A 24,971-nucleotide genomic window follows, 5' to 3' on the forward strand; every position below is an offset into this window, starting at 1 on the left:
AACAAGTTTTATGAAATTTAAGAAAATCCTGTGCAGTCATGATCTAAATTTGGAACTTCGCATAAGAATGGTTCGATGTTATATAGTCCCAGTACTACTTTACGGGGTTGAAGCATGGACCCTGACAGAATCGCTTTTAAAAAACCTAGAAGCATTTGAGATGTGGGTCTACCGCCGTATTCTGAAGATCAGTTGGGTAGAAAGAGTCACAAATGAAAGGGTTTTGCAACGTTTGAATAAAAGTTGCGAAGTAGTGAACACCGTTAAAAGGCGCAAATTGGAATACTTTGGTCATATAATGCGTCACCCAGAAAAATATGACCTACTTCACCTTGTCATGCAAGGTAAAATAATGGGAAAAAGAAGTGTGGGCCGCCGTACAACTTCTTGGCTTAAAAACCTACGCCAATGGTTTGGGAAAACTAGCACTGAACTGTTTCGTGCGGCTGTAAATAAGACAATGATTGTTAATATGCTGGGCAACATGAGAGCCAACGATCGACAAACGGTCTCGGCACTTGTAAGAAGAAGAAGATGACCTCGCAATCCTTTTGTAGCCCTCTTAATACTTCTGTATTTGTAAGTCATTGGATCCATGGTATTTTCAAAATTCTTCAATTGCACCACATCTCAAATGCTATCTTTCTGGGTTGAACCAAATTTAATTTGAGTGCATCAAGATTTCAGCTTTTTCTCTGAAGTCTTTATCGTGTGCACGAGCCATGGGATTTTTAAAGTCGTACTATAGTACCACATCTCAAATGCTTCCTTTCTGGGTTGAACCAAATTGCATTTGAGTACATCAAGCTTTCAGCTTAGCTACTAAGCTACTTATTTATTTATTTTTTCAGATTCTTAATCAACCTTTGGCGCCACAAACGTTGGTTCTTCTAAATCAACTGTTGCAACAGATCAAGAATTTACAGCAGCTCATATCACAACAATCAATAACTGGTACGCCTATCAACGGAAAACAGAATAACGCTTATATGCAGTTTTCAGTACTCATCACAAAAACAAAACAATCAATTGCCAATTTACAGGTAAGTTAATCAAATCCATTTCAAATCTAATGGATTTATTAAGGTACTAGTACACTTTAGAAAGGCTAAAATTAACCATTTTTTCAAGAATTTTTTTCTCAGCCCCTTTATTAAAAATGAACATATTTTAGCTTTTACTATTTTTTAGCTATATATTTTTTATATAATAACTTTTTACATAATACTATTTAAGTCTTAGGACAGTACAATTTTTTTTCATTAATACATTTACATTCATATTTTAGAGGGCGCCAAAGTCGAGCCGTAACAAATCAAGACATTTGAGATGGACAAACACGACCACTTTCTCGAAACGGTTAATCAACGATGGCCCGACTACAACCAGATTTACACCGATGGATCAAAAAAAATTCGTACAGGCGCCAGTTTTTACGATCACACCACAAAATATCACGAAGAGACCAGATTACCAGATGAGGCAACGATATATACAGCAGAAATGTTTGCAATAAGTGAAGCTCTGAAATATATACTTAGGACTGATAGATCGAAAAGTATTATATTTACAGATAGCAAAAGTGTCGTCGAGAGACTAAAGAATATAGGTGTGTCCAAGAACTTAAATCATCTAGAAGTAGAAATATTACAGACCAATTACGAAATACTTTCTCGCAACGAAAGGTGATAAAAGGACATTCGGGTATTCAAGGAAACGAAATTGCCGATAAGTTTGCAAAATCTGCATCAGACTTAGACAGAGATTGTATTAATCAGCGTATTCCTTATACCGATTTGGATTCCATACTTAAAATTCAGCTCAAAACCAAATGGCAATAATTGTTAAACAGCAAACAAACAGGACTAAATTACAAATCATGTCAAGTCCAGATCCCGAGGCTAAGATGGTTCCACAACCAAAACAACAGGAACTTTATTATTACCATTAACCGAATAAGAACAAATCATGCAATGTCACCAACCTATAAATGTAAAATTGGTGTAAAATTGATGATTCTTCATGTTTATGTGGTGAACTGGGAGACTTAACTCATATTATACTCGGGTGTTCATTAAATAGTGCAAGCACAGATAAATTCTATAATGAAATAGTTAATAACAACAATTTTTTACCCATAAATTTAAATTGTATAATTTTCAATACGAATAATAATATATTGTATTCCTTATAGTAGGGTGGATTCATATAAAACTAGATATAAAACATAGTCCCCTTTTAGCTCGATACACTTAGTAAAACGATGTTCAATTTTTTTTTATCCCATCCGAATAGTACTTTTGCTCGAGCTCTTCAAAATAGGCCGAAGTTTCAGCGACGACTTCATCATTTGTTGCGAAACTGCGTCCTCTTTGCCATTTTTTTGCCATAGTACTCGCCATTGACTGTTTTTCCAAGTAGGTAGTCGATGTGGATGATGCCCTTCGCATCTCAGGAAACAGTCGCCATCACTTTGCCGACCGAATGTGCACTCTTTGCGTTCTTCGGTGGGCCTTCCCCGCGTTTGCGCTACTGTTTTGACTGTTCTTTGGTTTCCGGTGTGTAATAATGCACCCAGGTTTCATCAACGGTGATAAATTGGCGAAAAAAATCCTTTGGATCACGCCGTATCATCGCCAAAAGCGTCTCAGAAGTGGTCACACGTTTTCGCATTTGGTCCATTGTCAACAAACGCGGCACCCATCGCGCGGATAGCTTTTTCATGTCCAAATGATGGTGAATGATGTTGTGTACGCATTCGTAGGAAATGTTCAGGAGCTCTATCAACTCGCGGAGCTTAATTCCGGCGTGGTGACTTCATTTGGCCTCCCGGGACGCTCATCATCAAAAACACTCGTACGACCACAAACAAATTCAGCTTTCCAAAATTTTACTGTTGCTAACTAAGGTGCAAGCTTACCATACACTTCGTTTAGGTCGGCTTTGATTTTCACATTCGTTTTACCCTTTGTGTGGAGGAACTTAATCACCGAAGGATACTCGATTTTTTCCATTTCTCAGAAAACACAAAATTTACTTGCTTTTGACGGCTGTAAAAACCAAACTAATTGTTTTTAAAACTTAAAATTTTGACAGACGTCATGTCATGAATGGCAAATGTCAAAACCGAAAGCAATTCGGTATCAAGTAGCGCCATCTATCAAAGGCTAGTTTAATATCAATCTATCTTCGTATAATCACACCAACAGGTGCAAAATGAAATTGTAAATTACTAACCACATCTTTGTTAGCAATTCTGCAACTAGTTATATTTTGTACGTGTGCACCGAAAAAATAATAAAAAAAATATAAAAAAAATTAAATAAAAAAAACAAAACGACAAAAAAAACAATAGCAAAAAAGAATAAGAAAAAAATCAAACTAAATTTTACATATAAAAAGATAAGTAAAAATTAAATTATAAAGAAAACAAAAGTTTGATTTTTTTATTATAAGAAAAAATTGTCTGGCTAATTGGTCCCTACCAAAGCCATCAAATTAATTAAAAAAAAAGTCGAGTCATCCAAAAAAAAAGGGAACATCCATAAACTACGTCGTAAAAATTTTGGACTTTTTAATACCCTCTCCCCTTCCGTCGTAAAGCGTCGTTTACAGTTGACCCCCCCCCCTCATACCGACGTCGCAATTGCAACTCGTGACCCCTCTTTTAGAGATTTTTTTTCTAAATTCCATGTTATTTCTGGATTTTTTAGAGTTAGCTATCAAAGTTTATTTACGAATGTATCCAAATCAGTATTACTATGTAGCTCATTAATATCCACGTACTTTTTCTCTCAATTCACTGTACAACTAATTAGTTTTATTGGAACAAAAGACAATACTTTTATCGGAGTTCCTATGCTTTCTTAACTGCATCATATAAATCTTGATGATTATTTTGTTTTGATTTCAATACCATTTTTTTTATTAAGTATAAATACAATGTATTCTTGTTCTCATGATCATTTTTCAGTGCGTCATTAATTATGACGTCATATAATGTATTGGGTGTGTCGAGACTTATTTCATGTAATTATTGACGATTCTGACAGATGCTAGAATCGTACTTAGCCATAGGTGAAAAGCTGGTGGAATTAAACTAATTAGTAATTTAGTATATTTGATTTTTACACAATATGTTAACATGTAGGTATTTTTTATAAAGGGGAATAAAATTAAAAAGTAAAGAATATTGTTAATTAAATTTATAAATATGGAAACATTAAAAAATGACACAAAACTATCCATTAATTGTGTTTTTATCTCCTTCTCTAGGTGCTGTCTCCGCTTCAAAAGTTGGCAGTCATCAGAGCGATCTTTATTTCTGAAACCGCGGCTCTAAATAATTCATTGTTATTACATCCAAACCAGTTCCTAAGGTTCTTCAGCCATGAGTTACGTCTCCTTACTATAGATCTTTTTCTTGTATAATGACCTGGAGTATTAGCTATACATCTCTCATCACATGTCCCATATATCTCAGTTTTCTTCTTATTTGTTAGTTCTTCTCGTTCCTTATGCGTAAGTCTCATTACCTCCACGTTGGCTATTCTATCTACTCATGAGATATTTAGCACTCTTCGGTACATCTCAAATGTCTCTAGTCTTCTCACGCCAATGACTAACTTTTAACGAACTAAATTCTAAACCAAAACACAAAAAAATGCACAAACACGTTGTGAAACACAAGGGAAGTCGAATTCGAAATTTCAAAATGACAGGTACACAAAATACTGACCTGAATAATAACCGTCACTTGACTCTTTGACACTTCTAAAAAATGGCCAAAATGAACGAAGTTTTCGTCAAATGTTCGTAATACGAGTATTTGATTGGCTAGAAAAAACGCGCATTCTAAATATCAACGAATCAAACGTAGGTTAGGAATAGACATCTTATGTATATAACCATTGTAATGCTGCATTATTTTTGTGTTTAATCACGGAGCTACCGCTTTTTCCGTCTCATCTAACTTAATGCATTAGAGAGAAATCGAAAAACTGACGCACTGAAAAATTATCATGGGAACAAGAATACTAAGTAAATAAAATAGAATATTTTATTTCAATTCATTCTTGTAGAATTGTTTCACAGAGTATTCAGTAAATAAATGACAGTTTAATATTTATTGCTTCCAGACGTTGTTCTGTACAGAAGCTTTTGTTTAAATACATAGAACAATGTTTTATTGTTATTCTGTACAAAGCTGCTAGCAATATTATTAAGGTTGTGAGTGCTAAAAACGAAATGAAAAGTGTGCGATAAAAGTAATATACCTAATAATTCTTTTTAATTCTAAAATAGGGTAATTTTTTATATTCGTGAACATCAAACGACGTCGGATGTGCACTCATGGCCCCCTCCCCCTGTCGTATACCGTCGTAATAAGCAAAGACCCCCCCCCTCCCCCTTTTCAACGACGTGGTTTATGGATATTCCCAAAGTTGTTCCAATGGCAGACAGTTAATCTCCGGATTGGCTGGACCGATTTAAATAAATCCCGGTGCGTTTTATTTGTCATTATATCCTGTGTGACAATTTACTACAATTTGCCTAAAAAATAAAAAAAAACAATTTTTTAATCATGAAAAACAGCAGAAAAAGCGATTTTTTCACAATTTTTTAAAAAATTTCAGCCATTTTTTCTTTTTGGAGAATTTTTTACTAACGGTGGTAAATTGTCACGTGAGAAACATTCCTTTTTCAAATGATGTACGATTTTTTTGTTTCAATGATCCCAAACCTGAGATTAACTGATTAGTCATTGGAACAACTTTTTTTGGAGGCCTCGACTTTGGCGCCCTCTAAAACATGAGTGTAAATGTAAAAATGAAACAAAACTTTTTTTTTTGTACTGTCTAAGACTTCAGTTGAATTATGTTGAAAGCTTTATGTTCATATTAAATTTTAACAAAGGGGTTGAGAAAAAAATTCTTGAAAAAATGCTTAATTTTGAGCCGTCTAAAGTGTACTAGTACTTTAAAAAACTAATATTAATCTGCGAGTTTTTTTTTTAATTCCAGAATCAAATCGCTGCTCAACAAGCGACTTACGTTAAGCAACAACAACACCAAAGCAGCATGGGTGCCTATGACTCATTTAAAACGAATCCCATGCATGATTCGATAAACGCTTTACAAACCAATTTTGGTGACTTAGGCATTAACAAAGAGCCTCAAATGGTATGTTCATTTAGTTTTTAAAATATATGCAAATCTAATAAATAATAGTTGGGTTGAACAGTTTGTAGGCTAACATAGAAAAAAATTAAGCCTCAGTTTCGGCGATTACCTCTTCATTGGCGCTAAATTTTCTTTCCAGCAAGCATTCTCTTGAGGTAAACCAACAGATGGTAGTCACTGGGAGTCATATCTGGTGAATCCGGTGGCTGCGGAAGCAATTTGAAGCCCAATTCGTGAAATTTTGCCATTGCTTTCATTGATTTGTGACAAAGTATGTTGTCTTGATGAAATAACACTTTCTTCTTCTTCTTGTTCTTCAAATGGGGCCGTTTTTTCGCGATTTCGTCCTTCAAACACTCGAATAACGCAATGTAATAGTCGCTGTTAATGGTTTTTTCCTTTTCAAGATAGTGGATTAATATTATACCATGCGGATCCCAAAATAATGTTGCCATAACCTTGCCAACCGACTGTTGTGTCTTTCTACGCTTTGGAGTCAGTTCATCAGGTACAGTCCACTCAGTTGACTGTCAATTGGACTCCTGTGTGAAATGATGGAGCCATGTTTCATCCATTTTAACATATCGACGAAAATATTTTGTTTTATTACGATTGAACAGCTTCAAACACTACAGAATCAATTCGTTGTTGTTTTTGATCCTCACAGAATCACCAATTCATTGTTGTTTTTGTGCGATTGTGAGCTCTTGCGACACCTACTTTGCACAGAGCTTTCTCATACCCAATAATATTCATGCACAATATATCCAATATGTTCCTTTAATATCTTCTTTGATATCTGAGTCTCAGCTATCTCGAACAACTTCACTTTAAGGTCATCTAGAATTATTTTGTGGACTTCTTTGATGTTTTCGTCGGTAACAGCCTCTTTGGTGCGTCCACTGCGTGCATCGTCCTCGGTGCTCATTTCGCCTCACTTAAACTTAGCAAACCACTTCTCAACGGTTGATTTTCCTGGCGCAGAGTCTGTATAATGTTAATCAAGCCAAGCCTTGGCTTCAACAGTATTTTTTCGCCAAATAGCAATCCTTTAAAACACAAAATTCCTTTTTATCCATTTTTTTTTAAACTTAACACTTAAGTTGCTTCATTTAAAATGCTATATCTCATAAACTAACAGTTCAACAGCTGCCAAATTTATACACTCATCTTTTGAAGGTTAGGGCTGACTAAGAATCATATGGATTTAATACCAGCAGTGTCATCTATGTTTCAGCCTACGAACTTTTCAGTCCACCTGTCATAAGGATATGTAAGTAATATTTTTATTTTCCAGAACCCACAACAATCACGACTCACCCAGTGGATAAGTAAAGATAAGGATGATGGTGGAGAATTCAGTAGAGCACCTGGTTCATCTTCCAAACCTCCTAATACCTCGCCTAATATGAATCCTCTCGTTCTCAATCCATCAGATGGGTAAGTGTTGTTATCAATGATTTCTATTTTTTCCTTCAAAATTATTAGGTTGATGATCAGTGTACCAAAAGTATTACCAATTGCACCATGTCAACAATACAGAGTGAGTTTTATGTATGGAAAGCCTCAATTGTCTCGGAAACGGCTTACACAATTTTTATAGATTTTGATGGGTAAGGGTTTTCTAATGCGGCCGATATTATAGTGGTAATTACATTTTTGTCAGATCTTCCGTTTTTCTGGAAATGTAATGAACTTTCTTATTTCAAATTGAACGCCCTGTATTTTTCTGCGTTTTGTAGTCCTTAAGAAATACTGATTATTTTGTATACTCTATTCCCTATACCTAAATGCCATAATTTCGGAGTTATTGCTACAATAATCTACATTTATTTAAAAAAAATTATAAAAATTAGACATTAGACATTATTTTAGGTTCTTTGGATCATTGGAAACAAAAAAAGTCTTTTGTAATTTTTCTCTAAAGTTAATCGTTTTCGAGTTTCAAGAGAAGTGAAACAAATTCAAACTGAAAAAAAAACGAAAAATGATGATTTTCAAAGTTCAAAAACACAAGTAAAAAATATAATTTTTGAAATTACATTCAAAGTACCTAAATTCAAGCTCAAATCTTCTTCTATGAGCTCCCCTTAAAAATTTTTGGCACGTTTTATTCTAAAACATTTATTTTAATAATTGTTAATGAAGCGCATATGAGAGGATGGGTGATCTGGCTGCATTAACAACTAAAAAACAATGTTTTAAAATGAAACAAGCCCAAATTACTTATCGGTTACCGATAAAATAAGGTTTGAACTTGAATTTAGGCACCTCGTAGTTTAAAAAATAATATTTTATACATATTTGTGTTTTTGAACCTTGAAAATCGTCATTTTTCGTTTTTTTCAGTTTTAAATTGTTTATAACTCGAAAACGTTTAACTTCAGAGAAAAATTACAAAAGATCTTTTTTGTTTCCAATGATCCAAAGAACTTAAAATGATGTCTACCCGGGCCGAAAAAATTTATTTTATAATTTGTTTAAAAAATTTTTAAATAAATGTAACAATAACTCCTATTTGGAGTTATATCCCTAGGTATAGGGAATATGACATGAAAAATAATCAGCATTTCTTAAGGACTTTAAAACGCAAAAAATATACAGGGTGTTCCATTTGAAATCAGAAAGTTCATTAAATTTACAGACAAACGGAAGATCTGACAACAATGTAATTACATACCACTATAATATCGGCCGCATTAGAAAACCCTTACCCACCAAAATCTATAAAAATCGTGCAAGCCGTTTCAGAGATAATTGAGGCTTTCCATACATAAAACTCACTCTGTATATAGCATAGCAATGTATATTTATATTTAAATGCAATTCAAGAATATTGTATTGCTTTCCCTATACGATCTTTATTAATGTATATTTTTAAATCAATTTTAGACCATGGTCTACTGGTAGAACAGGAGATACTGGTTGGCCTGATTCTTCAGCCAATGATAACTCGAATGATGTGAAAGACGCACAGTGGTCAACCACCACTCAACCTTCCCTGACTGATCTTGTACCTGAGTTTGAACCTGGAAAGCCCTGGAAGGTGAGGTTATCTTTCCGCTTTTTCAACGATCCAATTTTTATGGCTAAATAAATGATAAATATTTTACTTTTTATTTTTAGGGTAATCAAATAAAAATTGAAGATGACCCCAGTATTACACCTGGTTCGGTGGTGCGTAGTCCCCTGTCTATAGCAACAATCAAAGACAATGAACTTTTCAACATGAATCCCAGCAAAAGTCCCCCTGCCACTGATGGTATACAATCATTAAGTCTCAGTTCATCCACATGGAGCTTTAATCCATCTGGTACCTCTACATCAAGTGCGTTTACTAGGTAAGACATGTTTTGAAACATTTTTGTATCTATAACCATCTTTTTGTTTCAAGCAGCAACAACTTTTTGTTTTTTTAGTCCTCCTGGAAAATTGCCAACATCTAAAGCTTTAGGAGATTTGAATCCCTCGACTGCCGTGACCTCTGAACTTTGGGGAGCTCCAAAATCATCCAGAGGTCCTCCCCCTGGTTTATCTGCAAAGGGAAGTGGTGCTATATCAAATGGTTGGTCCGCTGTTAACACTATGCCGTGGGGACCAGGAGGCCAAAGAACTTCCGGAAATTGGGGAGGTTCTTCCCAATGGTTATTGCTTCGAAATTTGACTGCTCAGGTGAGTGTCCCTATAACACAAAACATTCCAGGAATGTTCCTAGAAGGTACACACAGGACATTGAAAACATTCCTGGAATGTCCCCAAAAGCACACGAATGTCTCTGGAAAGTCCCAGGAAAGTGCCGTGTCAGCATTTTAAACATTCCTTGAATGTTTTGTGGGAACATTCCATGAATGTCTACGAATGTTCTTTGGACATTCACAGTATATTTTTTAGACTGAATGTCTTGTTGGAACATTCCACGAATGTCCACGAACATTCCATGAATGTCCACGAATGTTCCTAGGACATTCACAGTATATTTTTTAGACATTCTCTGAAATATATCGTCAGTGATGTGACAATACCTCCTATATGTGTTTTCATGAGTTTTGCAGGAGACGAAAAACATTTTTTAAGGCCACCTCCTGTTTTCATATGTAAGTTTTGACTTGTTTTGTAGTAAATAGATAGTTGAATTTACTACAAAACGAGTCAAAAAATATATGAAAACAGGAGGTGGCCCAAACAAGTGTTTAGTCTCTCTTACAAATCTCATGAAAAAACAGATAGGAGGTATTGTCACATCACTGACGATACGTGGCCATACCAAATAATGCATCCTTGATAAATATAAACATTTTTATTGCACAAAATCTTTTCATACATTTTTTTAATGTAATTTACTGATATTCCTATAAAAAAATGTGTCACATTTGCTTTGTAAGCCTTTCTTTTGCCTTTCGTAGCCACATATTCCGTTTCCTTCCTGTTTCTTTGTAGACCACTTCTCTCAGCTGATTCTAAAAAAAATTAAAATAAATGGTAATTTTTCTATCCTTTACAATTAACAATCAGAAGAAATATTATTTACAGGTAATAATATGGATAAATAATAATAATAATAAGCAATAATTCCTTCATCAAGAGATAGCTATCAAGCTGGGACTTCTCCAAACGAACCATCTCCCATATTATCAATATGTCCCTGAGAGTATGCTTGAGGATGGCAACTACAAGCTATACTGGGACCGCACTGTGCTCACAGACCAAACAGTGGCACATAATAGACCAGATCTCATACTAGTTAATAAATTAACAAGACAAACAACACTAATTGATGTGACGATATCTAACAACAATAATCTGCGCAGTAAATTTACTGAAAAGATAGCCAAGTACAGAGATCTGGAAATTCAAATATGAATACAATGGAGAATGCAAAGTACCCAGACGATACCTATTATTATGTCTACTACTGGAGTCATTCCGAAGAAGCTCCTCGAAAACATAAAAAAGCTGGGTCTAAATGAACACCTTTATAAGACTATGCAGAAAGCTGTACTACTTGCGACGGCTAGATGTGTACGAAAATTTCTGGGAGATACTCCAGCATATCAAGTCACCTAGGGCTCGATAACATGGAAAGAGTCCCACCAGAGCTCAATCCTTTTGATACCGTAGGTATCTGGGATGAGTCAATTTTCCCCCTAGAGGGAGTGTGAGCCGTATGGCTAATCTGGATAATAATAAAATAAATATTACATAATATTTAAATAAATAATACATAATATTTTGTATTTTGACAATGACATCCGATGTGGAAGTAGAACCTTAATAAAATTATTTTTGCAAGTAAATTGTGGCTTATTTCCCAGTTAGACTAGTTTATTACAAAAATGCCACAAAAAAATAGCTTTTTCACAAACAAATAAGTATTTATTTTATTATATTAATTGTTTTTATTATTTACTTTAACGTAAGATTATAACTTAATTCTTGTTTTCTATTTCTGATGTTTTTATTTATTTACATTGAATATTAATCAAATAATTAAACAATGTCAACTTAGATCTTTGATGTAGATAATGAAGTGCAAGGGTATCTATATTGTACGGACTGTATTATTAATTAGGTTAAGCATATTACCTGTGTGACATAAGCTAATGGAACAGTACAGCCTCTCAATGAACAGATGAAAGTGAAGTTCTGTCAATATCTTTTTCTAAAAAATGTTTTGAACATACTCCTCTACTAACAAATCTGATCCATACTTTACGCCTTTTTCTCAGGATCTTCTGGAAAGCTAAAAATACAAATATATGCATTACTAAGCATTATTAACGAATTTATGTTTTAAATAAAAAATATGATTAATGAACTCAAAAATATTATAAAACAGCTTAGAAATTGTTTATTAATAATAATATAGTCGGTTCGCTAAACTCAGACACAACTGGCTAGTGATTTTAGTAGGTAATTTTTTTGTTTTTGGCCAATTTTGCCAAAATTGGCAAAATAGGGCTTCATCGATTGTCATTTGTTTCCAGCTTCTGTCATATGTTGTATAATCTGTGTATAATATTACTATACACGGATTATACGACATATGATAGATGTTGGAACAAATGACTGAATGAAAAGCCCTATTACTAACTAATTAGTAATTATTAACTATTTAGTAATTATTTTCTTTTTTTGGTAAATTTGCAAAATTATTTACTAAAATCACTAGCCAGTTGTGTGAGACTCAGTTGTACTGGGACTCTGAGTTTAGCGGACCGACAATATCTTTATATTCTGTGTATTCATTATATGTAGTTGGTACTATTATAGTGTGTGGTCTACCGTCGTGTTTATAAACGCATACATTAGCAAAAACGCAAAAAGAATTATTATTTTAATTTTACAAAAATACTTAATCCTTTTGTTATTATCTCTATTTACTATTTTGTTATTATATTATCTCTATTTACTATTTTAGTTAGGAATAAGCGAAGTTTGTGGCTTATTCGCAATTAAAATAATAAATGGATATGACCAATTATTAACTTACAAAATAATAATTCTTCGGATTTATGCATTTTATTCACTTTGTTATATCTACGTTACTTAAAAGATTTTTTATTAATAGTATTAGGGTATTAGTATTTTCTGAAATAGGGGTTATTCCTTTGTTTACATATTTGCATACTAACTAACCTAGTATGAAACGTTATTCCTGTAGAATACATTGCTTTTGCCACTGCAACTTCGTTGAGAACAGGACACCATTATGCACTATACAAGCACAAATACAAAACAAAACAAACAACAAAAAACATACACGTTTCGTTTACCAAACATTACCAAAACGAAAACAAGACGGCAAGATGGCCGAACCGAAGCCACGCGATTCACGCGAAGCGCCGAAGTGAGGTCGTTCGTTGTGGTCATTGGTCGTTTTTAGTCACGTGATGCCCTCTCTAAGCGCCGTTCACAAATTCTGACAAATACACGCGCGGCAAATTTGAAAATGAACGCAATTGAGAATAATTATAAATGCCTCTCTTCGTTTTTGCACAAGTTTCTGTTATAAATAAATGTTATATCGTTACAAGTATTTATTATTTGGCAGCTTAAAATATAGGAACATTGGTAGTATGTTCACAGAATGTCTTATGGTAACATTCCAGGAATAATTTAATCAGATGTTCACCGAATGTTCCCTGAATGGCCAGGACATTCAAATATTGATAGAACTTTGGTAGTACATTCCTGGAATGTTTTGTGTTGTTAGGGCGTTATCCATGTTACACTGTCTTCAACTGTTCACATCCTCCCATCATTTTCAAAATCATTGTTAAAATGTTTCTATTTAAATATTTAAGGCAGAAACGCATTAGAGAGTCGCGGACTAGTCTAGCTGAGATTCTTTACGTTGTTTTTAATCTTCATGAACGCATTTGGAAGTCGCGGATGCGACGAGGACTTAATTCAATTTTTAATGAGAATGTCAAGTCTTCCACTGCCTTGTTTGCGATGGGTCGCGTCCGCGACTCTAAGGGTCGATTCTCACTATACCTCCTGTTTACTTTCCATACTCATTCTATACACCTCCCATTAATTTAACTACCATTCTCACTAGACGTCACGTTTACTTTCCCCATTTAGGGCCGGTTGTTCGAACGCTAATCAAAAATGATTATTATCAAATATTTAATTACTGTCACAACTGTCAATGTCAACTTTGATTGGGTTGCTGAAAACATAATTATTGATTACAATTATGAAATTAGTCAATCAATTATGTTAATAATTGTTATGATAATTGATTGACTAATCTCATAATTATAATCAATTAGGTTTTCAGCAACCCAACCAAAGTTGACATTGACAGTTGTGACAGTAATTAAATATTTGATAGTGATCATTGTTGATTAGCGTTCGAACAACCGGCCCTGAATATTCCACACATTTTGTACCGGTTTGGTAACATTTTACCCTAAATTTTTGACTCGAATACACGTGTTTTTTCCGGCTTGATGAAATAAGTGGTCTGAAGAAAATTTAATAATAACAGCTATTATATTGGATGAAGAAAATAATTTCAATAAAAAAAGGCAACGGAAATATTGGATATATAATATGTTCAAAAATAGAAATACTGAAGGAGAATACATAAATTCTTGACTTCATCTCAGTGTTAATATGTCGGTTTCGCGATAATATAGTGTTATTACGGCATCCTGCCAGTCTATTTGATTTTTTTACTTGATTTCTCACTTCTTTGTCCAGGTCTCCGTGTCCGTGACTTGACAATGTAATTCCAAGGTATTTTACTTCCATTACTTGTTCAATACTAATACATACCATCAAATTCTATTTTACATCTGATTGGTTCTTTACTGATTACAAGATTTCTGAGAAAACTAAAACAATAGTAATCAGTAAAGAACCAGTCAGTATTGAACCGAGCAAACCTAGCAAACATGCGAGCCGCTCGCGCGCAGCATGTTTGCTAGATTAGTACGTGTTTTCAAGTGGCGCACAAACGGCTCGCACACGGCGCACCACGATCTAACTTCTGTCGGTTTTTCAACAAACGCTTTGATGGTTCGCAATACGTATTTGGACGGGTTTGCGAGTGGTTTGTTGGTTTTGGCACGCCTGAGTTGAATATTTGTTAGTAATGGAGTGGTCGGAAGGAAATATCAAACGTATTGATGTTTACCGTGGAAAATCATTATTGTGGGATTCTCAAGAAAGGACCATTTAAAAAAAACAACTTAAAGCAGATATCTGAAGGGAAATAGAAGCTGAAATAGAAAATATACATGCGGACCAATGTAAAAAAGGCCATTTCACATTTGTCTTCTTACTGGCATGATAAATACAAAATAAGATTTACTATTTTATTTGGGCATAAGCCACAATTCGAGTTTGAAATCAAGTTTACTTGACGTTTCGACTTTTACTTGGGAAATCGATATCAATATAAAGAACATTCATAAACTAAAAATTTAATTTTTCTGGTGAAGTAACGCAGTTGGAACAAGCAGATATATTATAATTGTGTCACCGGAAAGCAAAAAAGGCAACGAACAACTTGGAAGAGCCTATAGTTTTCTAACTTCGTTTCTGGTGAAGCAAGGGAGTTAAAACAAGCAGATATATTATAACTGGGTCACCGGAAAGCGAAAAAGGTAACGCACAACTTGGAAATACCTATAGTTTTCTAACTTCGTTTCTGGTGAAGCAACGCAGTTGAAACAAGCAGATATATTATAATTGTGTCACCGGAAAGCGAAAAAGGTAACGCACAACTTGGAAGAGCCTATAGTTCTCTAACTTTGTTTCAAGTGAAGCGACGCAGTTGGAACAAGCAGACACTTATAAGTGTCACCGGAAAGCGAAAAAGGTAGTCCCTGAAATGTTCAGGACTATATATCCCAGGATGTATAAACGAATGGACACTAAATAGAAGAAAAAGGAATGGAACAACCACATAGCAGAATAGAGAGACACGTATGGTCAAAATAGCAAGAAATACATCACCAATCGATAGAAGTATCGGCCGATCAAGCAAAAGATGGAGTGACAATCTTAAATAGAGGTTATCAATCCGCCAATGAACAAGCAGAATTGCTTATAAAGAGGAATAAGAAGATATTGGATGAAGAACATATTTTAATTCTTTGGCAACAGCCGGCCAAAATATTGCCGTCTTTAAATGTATTATCACTGTATTTTTTATTTTCAAAATTAAAAAGTCATGCCAGACAAGATCTATAAATTTTTTGTCGTCCAAATTTATCTCAACATGTATTCCCCCTATCCATAACCGCTATGTACCTATTCCCCCTATCCATACCCTACCCGACAAGTCACACCTTGTCGCAGAAAAAATACGTGACTGAACCGCGAGGTAATAGAAATATTCACACTATCCATAAGGTACCCGAGACGTGGCCGATATTGAACGCAAAGCTTCGGGAATAGTAGGTAAACGGGACGGAAAGTGGGCATATACGAGGGTCGTTTTTTTTTCAACCTCTGTTTGTCCATAAAAAATTCCCGTGAAGCGTTTCGCCATTGCGGTGCGCAGTGGGCGACAGCGCATCTCCCCCACTACACTCTACATTAATCCCGACTTTCAGGCATCAGTCTGTACTGTGCTACACACGAAACAACATGGCCGCGACAATTAGTTCTCCCGCCAAGTGTGAATTACGCGCTGTCATTCGCTTTTTGCAGGCAGAAGGCAATAGTGCAGCTGCAATTCATCGAAGGATGTGTCAAGTGTACGGAGAAGGGTTTATGAGTGATGGAGTTGTGTGAATGGTGCCGAAAATTCAAAGAAGGACGAAATGATGTGCATGACGAAGGGGGTCAAGGTCGCAATTCTATCGTTACAGATGAGCTTGTTTAACGTGTTGATGAAGCGGTGAGAAACAACCGTCGCTTCACTTTAACATCGTTGGCAATGGAATTTCCACAAGTTTCATTTGACACATCCTTGATGTGTCAAATGAAAGCGAATGACAGCGCGTAATTCACACTTGGCGGGAGAACTAATTGTCGCGGCCATGTTGTTTCGTGTGTAGCACAGTACAGACTGATGCCTGGAAGTCGGGATTAATGTAGAGTGTAGCGGACGAGATGCGCTGTCGCCCACTGCGCACCGCAATGGCGAAACACTTCACGGGAATTTTTTATGGACAAACTGAGGTTGAAAAAAAAAACGACCCTCGTACTATATGATTTGTATTTAATAATATTTTATGGAAACGGAATGCCACGGATATGGAAAGTAAACGGGAGGTATAGTGAGAATCGACCCTAATGCGATTCTGCCTTTAGAGTCACTACAGTGAGATTAAAAACCATCTTATTTAGAAGACAATAGAACAATGGAACAAAAATATTTAGAAACATTTTCGGACCTCACTACGATATTAAGGTGATACAGTAGCGATCAACAGGTAGCCAAAACGCGTTCCAAGATTGCGGTTGTAATTTTGAATATTTTTTCGAGATATTTGGCACACGTATTCGTAATATAATAAAGAATGGCGGTACAGAGCCCAATTTGAAAAATATATTAATATGTGGAAATTACTCTGTAATTAAATACAATATTAAAAAAACGAGCCTGTACCGCCATCAAGAAGAACAAAAAAATACATTTTCTTCAAATAAACTTTTTTATCGGATGCCTGGATTTTGTGTCATTTTGGAACTACTAGTGAAATAAAAAATTTTAGTACAGTGGAACCTCGATAACTCGGATTAATCCGGACCGCGGCCGATCCGGGTTATCGAAAATCCGGGTTAGCCGGAGAATATGGTAAACATTAATAAAATACGGTATACTTAGATAAACTCAATTTGAAATAAATAAAGGAATAACAGGTGCCTGTTGTTTCCGATAAATCCGAGACAATAAGCCATGAGTCATTTTTACTATCGCATACATAGTTCAAATTACACAAATACACATTATCTCTCAAATATTATATTACATACTATCCCTTGCAAGATAATTCGGATGGAATTCCCCAGATTAAGAGACTGGGCCGATATCAAGCACAAAATAATCTGGGGAATTCCATCCTAATTATCTTACAACCGATAGTATATTTTTATTGTTGAAATGTTTGTCTGATGAAAATCGGTCCGGGTTAGCCGGACTTCCGGGTTATCGGGGGCCGACTTATCGGGGTTCCACTGTAGTTCCAAAATGACACAAAATCTAGGCATCGGATAAAAAAGTTTATTTGAAGAAAGTGTATTTTTTTGTTCTTCTTAATGGCGGTACAGGCTCGTTTTCTTAATATTGTATTTAATTACAGAGTAATTTCCACATATTAATATATTTTTCAAATTGGGCTCTGTACCGCCATTCTTTATTATATTACGAATACGTGTGCCAAATATCTCGAAAAAATATTCAAAATTACAGCCGAAATCTTGGAACGCGTTTTCGCTACCTGTTGATCGCTACTGTTTCCTCTTAACACAAACCAGTATAATAGCATCAGAACCAACATCGAATTAAAAGCACTCTACAGCGATACCGATATTGTCCAAGAAATTAAATGACACTGACTAAGATGGGCAAGCCACGTGCTCAGACTTCATAACGAGAGACTTGTAAAACTGGTATGGGAGGAGATTCCTACAGGCAAAAGACCACTCGGACGTCCCAGAATGCGATGGAGAGATAACATCCAAGCAGATCTCCGAAAAATGAATAATTCTTTTTGACCCTAGGTTAATGGAAGGCCGAACAAATTGGAAGAAAGTTGTACAGTCAGAAACAATGGGATTTAATGTATAGTAAGAAGACACTAAGCAAAAACTAATAACAATCAGAAAAAAATAAAGATACATCTTTGTATCACAAGTTATGATAAACACAATAAATGATAAACAGTGAGTTCAATTCACAGAAAACTAAATAAAAAAATCGTAGATGGAGAGCCTGTTAATATAAAAAACTAAGGGCGGGTTGTTCGAACGCTAATCAAAAATGGAATTAACTGATCATTATCAAATATTTAATTACTGTCACCAACTGTCAATGTCAACTTTGTTTGGGTTGCTGAAAACATAATTGATTACAATTATGAGATTTATTAATCAATAATTATGTTCATAATTGTTATATTAATTAATAATTAATTAATCAATCAATTATGTTAATTATCCTAATGATAATTAACATAATTGATTACAATCAACTGATTGACGTACGAATGAGAGGTGTTGTTATTTGATGGTTGTTAAGGGGACTTAATAATTATAATCAACTTCTTGATTAGCGTTCGAACAACCGGCCCTAACTGTTTTTAATTCGTAAATTTCATTTTTGCTGAAAAAATACATTTTGTACTGAACAATGGTTATTTAAAATTACTTTTGTTTTACTTTTTTATTTCAGATTGACGGTTCTACATTACGCACATTATGTTTACAACATGGTCCTCTCTTAAGTTTCCATCTATACTTACACCAAGGCTTTGCACTTGCCAAATATTCATCCCGTGAGGAAGCTATCAAAGTAAGTAAAACATACTGACATATTTTTTGCTTTTTGAAAAGGTTGATTATTTTTAATTTCTCAATAAAGAAATGATGTTTATGTATATACATTTGGAAATTAATATTTACCTATTCTCACAGTATAATAGTAAAGATATTCAGATCATATCGATACATCAGTATCAGACTGCACCAAATCAAAATTTTTCAATATTGAGATAAGTATGAGGAAATGTTTAAAATATGTTTATTTATCAGTTTCAAATTACACCATCTCAAAATTCCAACCCAATTGTAAAAATTTTGACTTGTCAACATGCAGAATTGAATATTTTTTACAACGTCGTAGTTTCATACCGCATCACTTTGAGTTAGTGCATAATAAAACTTGATCGGTAGAACTGTTGTCAGCTACTAACTCAAAATGGTGTATGAAAGCTACTTGCACTGGCCGTTGCTAAATTAAATGTTCGGAAAAATTTAGTGATACAGAAAGAGAAGAACTGTTAAATAACTACTGGGGTCTTGGTGATTTAAATAGGCAGCGAGATTTTGTAGTTAACAATGTAATGCCGGTTAAGCCAAAATAATAATATAAGAAAGAAGGGAGTCATAGAAGCGAAAATATAGCTTACCACTTTTCGATGAGAAATGAAAAAATTACAGTATATAAAGTTTTCTTTATGAACACTTTAAACATTTTGAATAGGATAATAATGAAAAAGCATGCACAGCAATTAAAAAAAAAACAGAGTTTGCACAGGTTTGCACAGAATGACAATCGAGGAGGAAAAAAAAATGCTGTGCGACCAAGGGTGCTAGATCATAGGTTCTCAAACTTATTTTGTCTGCCGCCCACATCGAAAATTAATTATTTTCTAGCGCCCCCCATTTTTTTTTACTTTACTACATCTTAAGAATCACAATCGCAGTCATTATTTTAATAATTAAATTATGCGTGTCATGTGAAAATGAGACTTTCTGATGAGAGTAATTTAAAACACCATTTTGTAATATTAGAAAAACTTTTATTCATGTTATTAAAACAAACATTTCAATTTGAATTTTAAAACTAATCTAATGTGAAGGATGAATCTGATGATTTTTAACAAGTTTGTTAATATCAGGCTCGAATTTACTCAAAAACAGCCGTAAGTCACCGCGTTTGGTAATCTGCAACCGATTTCTCTTTTTAGTTAGCAACGTTGTCACAGCACTAAATCCACGTTCACACAAATACGATGATGGGAATGCTATCAAAAATAGTTGAACGATGGACCACAATCCAGGGTACAATTGCGGGATTAGCCTTTGTAGCCAAAATTCTTGGTATCCATTTTTGAATTTTATTTTTATTTCCTCGTTCGTTGTCAGTTCTATGAGTTCTTCTTCCAGCTGGGGTGATCCTGCTGTGTTGACATTTGAAAAAGGATCCAACACCCAGTCCGGTATTTCCAAGTTTAAAATGTCCTGGAATCGTTCTGTGAAATTCCTGTGGAGGTTCTCCAAATGTTGGCAGTAAACAAGCAAGTCGTCGTTGTTGAAGGATACTGCTGACAAATTAGGGAAATTGTTAAACTCACGTCTGCCGATATTATTCTTGTATAAGAGCAGTTTAGCTACAAAAGCAGCAATGACATTTTTTGTTTTAATCAAATTCGAGTCGTCACCTTGAAGTTGGAGATTGACATCATTAAATAATTTATATAGGTCTGTCAAGTACGCAATATCATTCTTTGAAGTGATGAGGTTGTCGTGCAATTCTTTGTATTTGTTTTCCAATAACTCTATCACAGACTCAAACAGATTGTAAAATCGAGTCAGACAGTTACCTCTTGATAACCAACGTACTTCTGTGTGAAATAGCAATCGGTTGAAATCTTCATCATTAGCAACACAAAGCTGATTAAATAATCGGTCATTTAAAGAGCTGGTAAGGGAGAGGATGAATTGCACTCAGTAGTTAAAGACCTTGTTGTTAAATTATGCACAGCAGATGAGTTTATCCTCAAGCTTACCGAAACTATAACTGGGATTATCGAAGAGAAATATAACGAAAAAATTGCCAAACTCGAAGAAGAAAATCAAAGTATTGTTAGAAAACTTCAGCAGCAGGAAGAGACAATCAAATCTCTTGTTAATCACCAAAAGAAACAGGAACAAATGGGGAGAAGCACCAACCTTAGAATTTATGGAGTTCCTGAACCATCGGGTCCTGAAAATTTGTCTAAAACTATGCTTGCTATATTTACAACTACAATGCATCTGGAATTAGATGAAAGAAGTATAGAGTTCTGCTATCGACTGAACAAGAAAGAAACCCACAAAAGTAGACCAGTTTTGGTGAAATTTTCCTCAAATTATTATAAAAATGTTGTTTACAAAAATAAAAGGTCACTGAAGTCTACAAATATAATAATTCGAGAGGATTTAACGAGAGAGCAGCTAAATATTGTAACGGAGGCAGTGAAAAAAATTAATGGTTCAGGTGTGGTTTGGACAAATTATGGTCAAGTTTACGTCAAACTGAATGGTCAACAAAATGGTAGAAGAATCAGCTCACTGGAGGATGTCGCTAAACTACTTACTTAGTATATAATGTATTATTATTATTCTCTATTTAATGGCTTTTGAAATTAACAGATAGAATCATGATGTTTGTTATTTTTATCTTTTACGAGCATAACAATGTTAAGGATTATATTTGCAGCATTTGACCAATTGAGTTGTTCCCGTTACTAGATTTTTATCTAGGTGGAACAAAAAACTACAAGAACTACAATTTTTTGTTTAAGTTAGATATCGTTTGTTTTGGTATTGTTTTAATTTCGAACTCGAGCATTCAAATTGTTTAAAATAAAACAAAATGTTTAAAGTAGGTTGCTGTAATGCAAGATCATTAGTACCTTCATTGCAAAATATTAAACAAATAGTTTCGGATAATTCTTTAGATATTCTTTTAATATGTGAAACATGGTTGAAATATAGTATTGTTGATGACCAATTAAATTTTAATAATTATAAATTATACCGGGCGGATAGAAATTGCAGAGGTAGAGGAATATGTATATATGTTGGAGATGGATTGCGTTGTGAACCACTTATAAGTAGGCAGGATTATATCTGGGAACAGTTATGGATTAAAATTACGGTTCATAAAAAAACATTTGGAATAGGTGTAATATATAGACCTCATGAAAAAAATTTAAATTCTTTTCTGGATGAGTTTGAAAATAGTCTAATTGATATTGGACCAACTGTAGATGAAATAATTTGTATGGGTGATTTTAATTTAGACTTGTTTGACTATGACAATAGTAGTGTTAAGAATTTTTATTCAATTTTAGAATCACTGAATTATTGTCAATTGATAGACGTTCCTACTAGAGTCACTGCTACATCTGCAACACTTCTAGATTATGTAATAGTACAAAAAGGAGCTGCAGTGGAGGGGGGTGTCATACATCATAACATCTCAGATCACTCTATTGTTTATTGTAAGGTAAATGTAGGTGGTACATCGCAACAATCTAAAATGTGTACATATAGAAGCTTTAAAAATTTTAATCAAGAATCCTTTCAGGCTGATTTGTTTAATACTTCATTTTTCAGAATATATGACCAGGAAAATATTGATGCAAAAATATCGTACTTAGTTAATTGCTTAAATAATTTATTTGATAGACATATTCCCATAGTTACCTCTAGAGTCACTAAAGCCAGAGCACCATGGATGACATATGTCATCAAAATTATGATGAACGAGAGGGACAAAGCTTTAAGCAAATTTAAAAGGACTAGATTACAGAGACATTTAGATTTTTATAGACAAATGCGTAACTTTACTAATCGGGCTATTGAGAGAGAAAAAAAGGCATACTTTATACATCAATTCAATAATAATTCATCAAAAGAAATGTGGAAGACACTAAAGTTGAATAAATTTCTTCCCGATAAAAATAAAAATATTCCAGAGGATTTAAAAAAGCCTAACGATCTAAATAATTTTTTTATAAAATCTGTTCCTAATAAAAAACCACCCCAACATCTTTTAAATTTTTATAATAATAATAGATTACTCAATGAAAACTTTAAATTTAAGGAAATTAATGACTTGTTTGTTTTTAAGACCATATCAGATATAAAAACGAATGCGAGAGGGTGTGATGGTATAAATATTAAATTAATTAAACTTTGTTGTCCTCATATCGTACCTTACATTACACATATTATAAATTATTGTTTAACAGAGAGTGTCTGTCCGGCGATGTGGAAGAGGGCAGTTGTGAGGGTATTGCCGAAGAAACAAAATCCAAAAGAAATGAAAGACTTGCGAGGTATCAGTATTTTACCTACTTTATCCAAAGTATTGAAAGAGCTATGGAAATTCAAATAAAGGAATATATACAAAAATTTTCTCTTTTACCTGATGTTCAATCTGGATTTCGCAAAGGCTTTAGTTGCACAACTGCACTTTTGCATATTGTCGATGACATACTTACGGCTATAGATGACAGAAAATGTACTATATTGATTTTATTAGATTTTAGCAGAGCTTTTGACACTATTAACCATGAATTAATGATAAGCATTTTAAAGTATTTAGGATTTTCCTATGATGCGTTGTTACTTATAATAAGCTATTTGGAAGGGCGACAACAGCATGTTAATATAGAAGGTCAAAATTCAAACTCTTTGAATATTAATTCAGGAGTTCCACAAGGCTCAATATTGGGTACTTTATTATTTTCTCTATATACTTCTAATCTTCTCTCTAAGCTTCAGTCATGCCAAGCTCATTTATATGCTGATGACACTCAGCTCTACTACAGTTTCCCAATCGAAAATTTAAAAAACGCTAATGATCTGATTAATGCCGATTTAAAAAGATTTGTAGAAGCTGCTTTAAACCATTGCCTATGCATCAATTCCAGTAAATCAAACATATTGTAGCGGAAGAGAAATCTTGGCCGATCCCCGTATAACAGTAAACACCTCGAGAATGACGTAATCGGATGTGCTAGGCCTCGCCGGAAAATTCTGGAAGGTACGTCACGTAGGCGGAACAAGCCGATAGCTCGAGATGGGAGTCGATTGTTCCAGAATAACAACTGGGTATAAATACGGGCATATTTTGTGAATAAGTTTAGTGTATAAGATAAATTCGTCTGTAACTTATATAAATAAAGTCGTATATAAATTACGAACCGCTAGTTTTATTGTAATTAGAAGTAATTACACTAATCACGCTACAGTTGGTGTCGGTGTTCGGTTAACTTAGTGCGATATAAATAAGTGAATTACAGAGAGACTTTAAAAGACTTTTGAACTTTATTCGTCGGGAATAACCGGAGTGCGTTAATTGTTCGGTATTCAGAAAGACTTTAAAAGACTTTTGAACTTTATTCGTCGGGAATAACCGGAGTGCGTTAATTGTTCGGTATTCGGAAAGACTTTAAAAGACTTTTGGACTCTATTCGTCGGGAATAGTTAAAGTGCGTTGATTGTTCGGTATTCGGAAAGACTTTTAAAAGACTTTTGGAAAGTACGTGTGTGCCGACCAAAGATGTTGCTACAAGAACTTACAGTAAAACAGCTCCGTGAACAGCTAGAGGAACGGGACGTGGACAGCAGTGGGCTCAAGATAGTCCTACAATCACGACTCGAGGAAGTCCTCAAGAAGAATGGAGATGACCCAAAGACGTTCCACTTCCAATCAGCAGAACAAGCGATCTTATCGAATTTCGAAACCATTTCTCAAAAGATCGATGAAACTTCTATAAAGAACAACGAGAAACTTGAAGAAGTTAGTAGAAAAAGCGACGAGAA

The 24,971-nt window shown here is 34.3% G+C and overlaps 1 protein-coding gene across 3 annotated transcripts in view; it reads left to right on the forward strand.

The window, feature by feature from the left end:
• The window catches only part of LOC114332125 (protein Gawky), a 202,073-nt gene that overhangs the window by 154,014 nt on the left and 23,088 nt on the right, over positions 1–24,971 (forward strand). For all 3 annotated transcript variants that reach the window (XM_050646833.1, XM_050646831.1, XM_050646834.1), the window contains exons 9-15: positions 852–1,043; positions 6,024–6,182; positions 7,480–7,622; positions 9,075–9,228; positions 9,309–9,523; positions 9,602–9,854; positions 19,042–19,161. In XM_050646833.1, the coding sequence (XP_050502790.1) occupies positions 852–1,043; positions 6,024–6,182; positions 7,480–7,622; positions 9,075–9,228; positions 9,309–9,523; positions 9,602–9,854; positions 19,042–19,161 (1,236 nt within the window). The remainder of the gene's footprint in view (positions 1–851; positions 1,044–6,023; positions 6,183–7,479; positions 7,623–9,074; positions 9,229–9,308; positions 9,524–9,601; positions 9,855–19,041; positions 19,162–24,971) is intronic.

Source organism: Diabrotica virgifera, chromosome 3 (genome assembly GCF_917563875.1).
Source record: "Diabrotica virgifera virgifera chromosome 3, PGI_DIABVI_V3a".
Taxonomy (NCBI): domain Eukaryota; kingdom Metazoa; phylum Arthropoda; class Insecta; order Coleoptera; family Chrysomelidae; genus Diabrotica; species Diabrotica virgifera.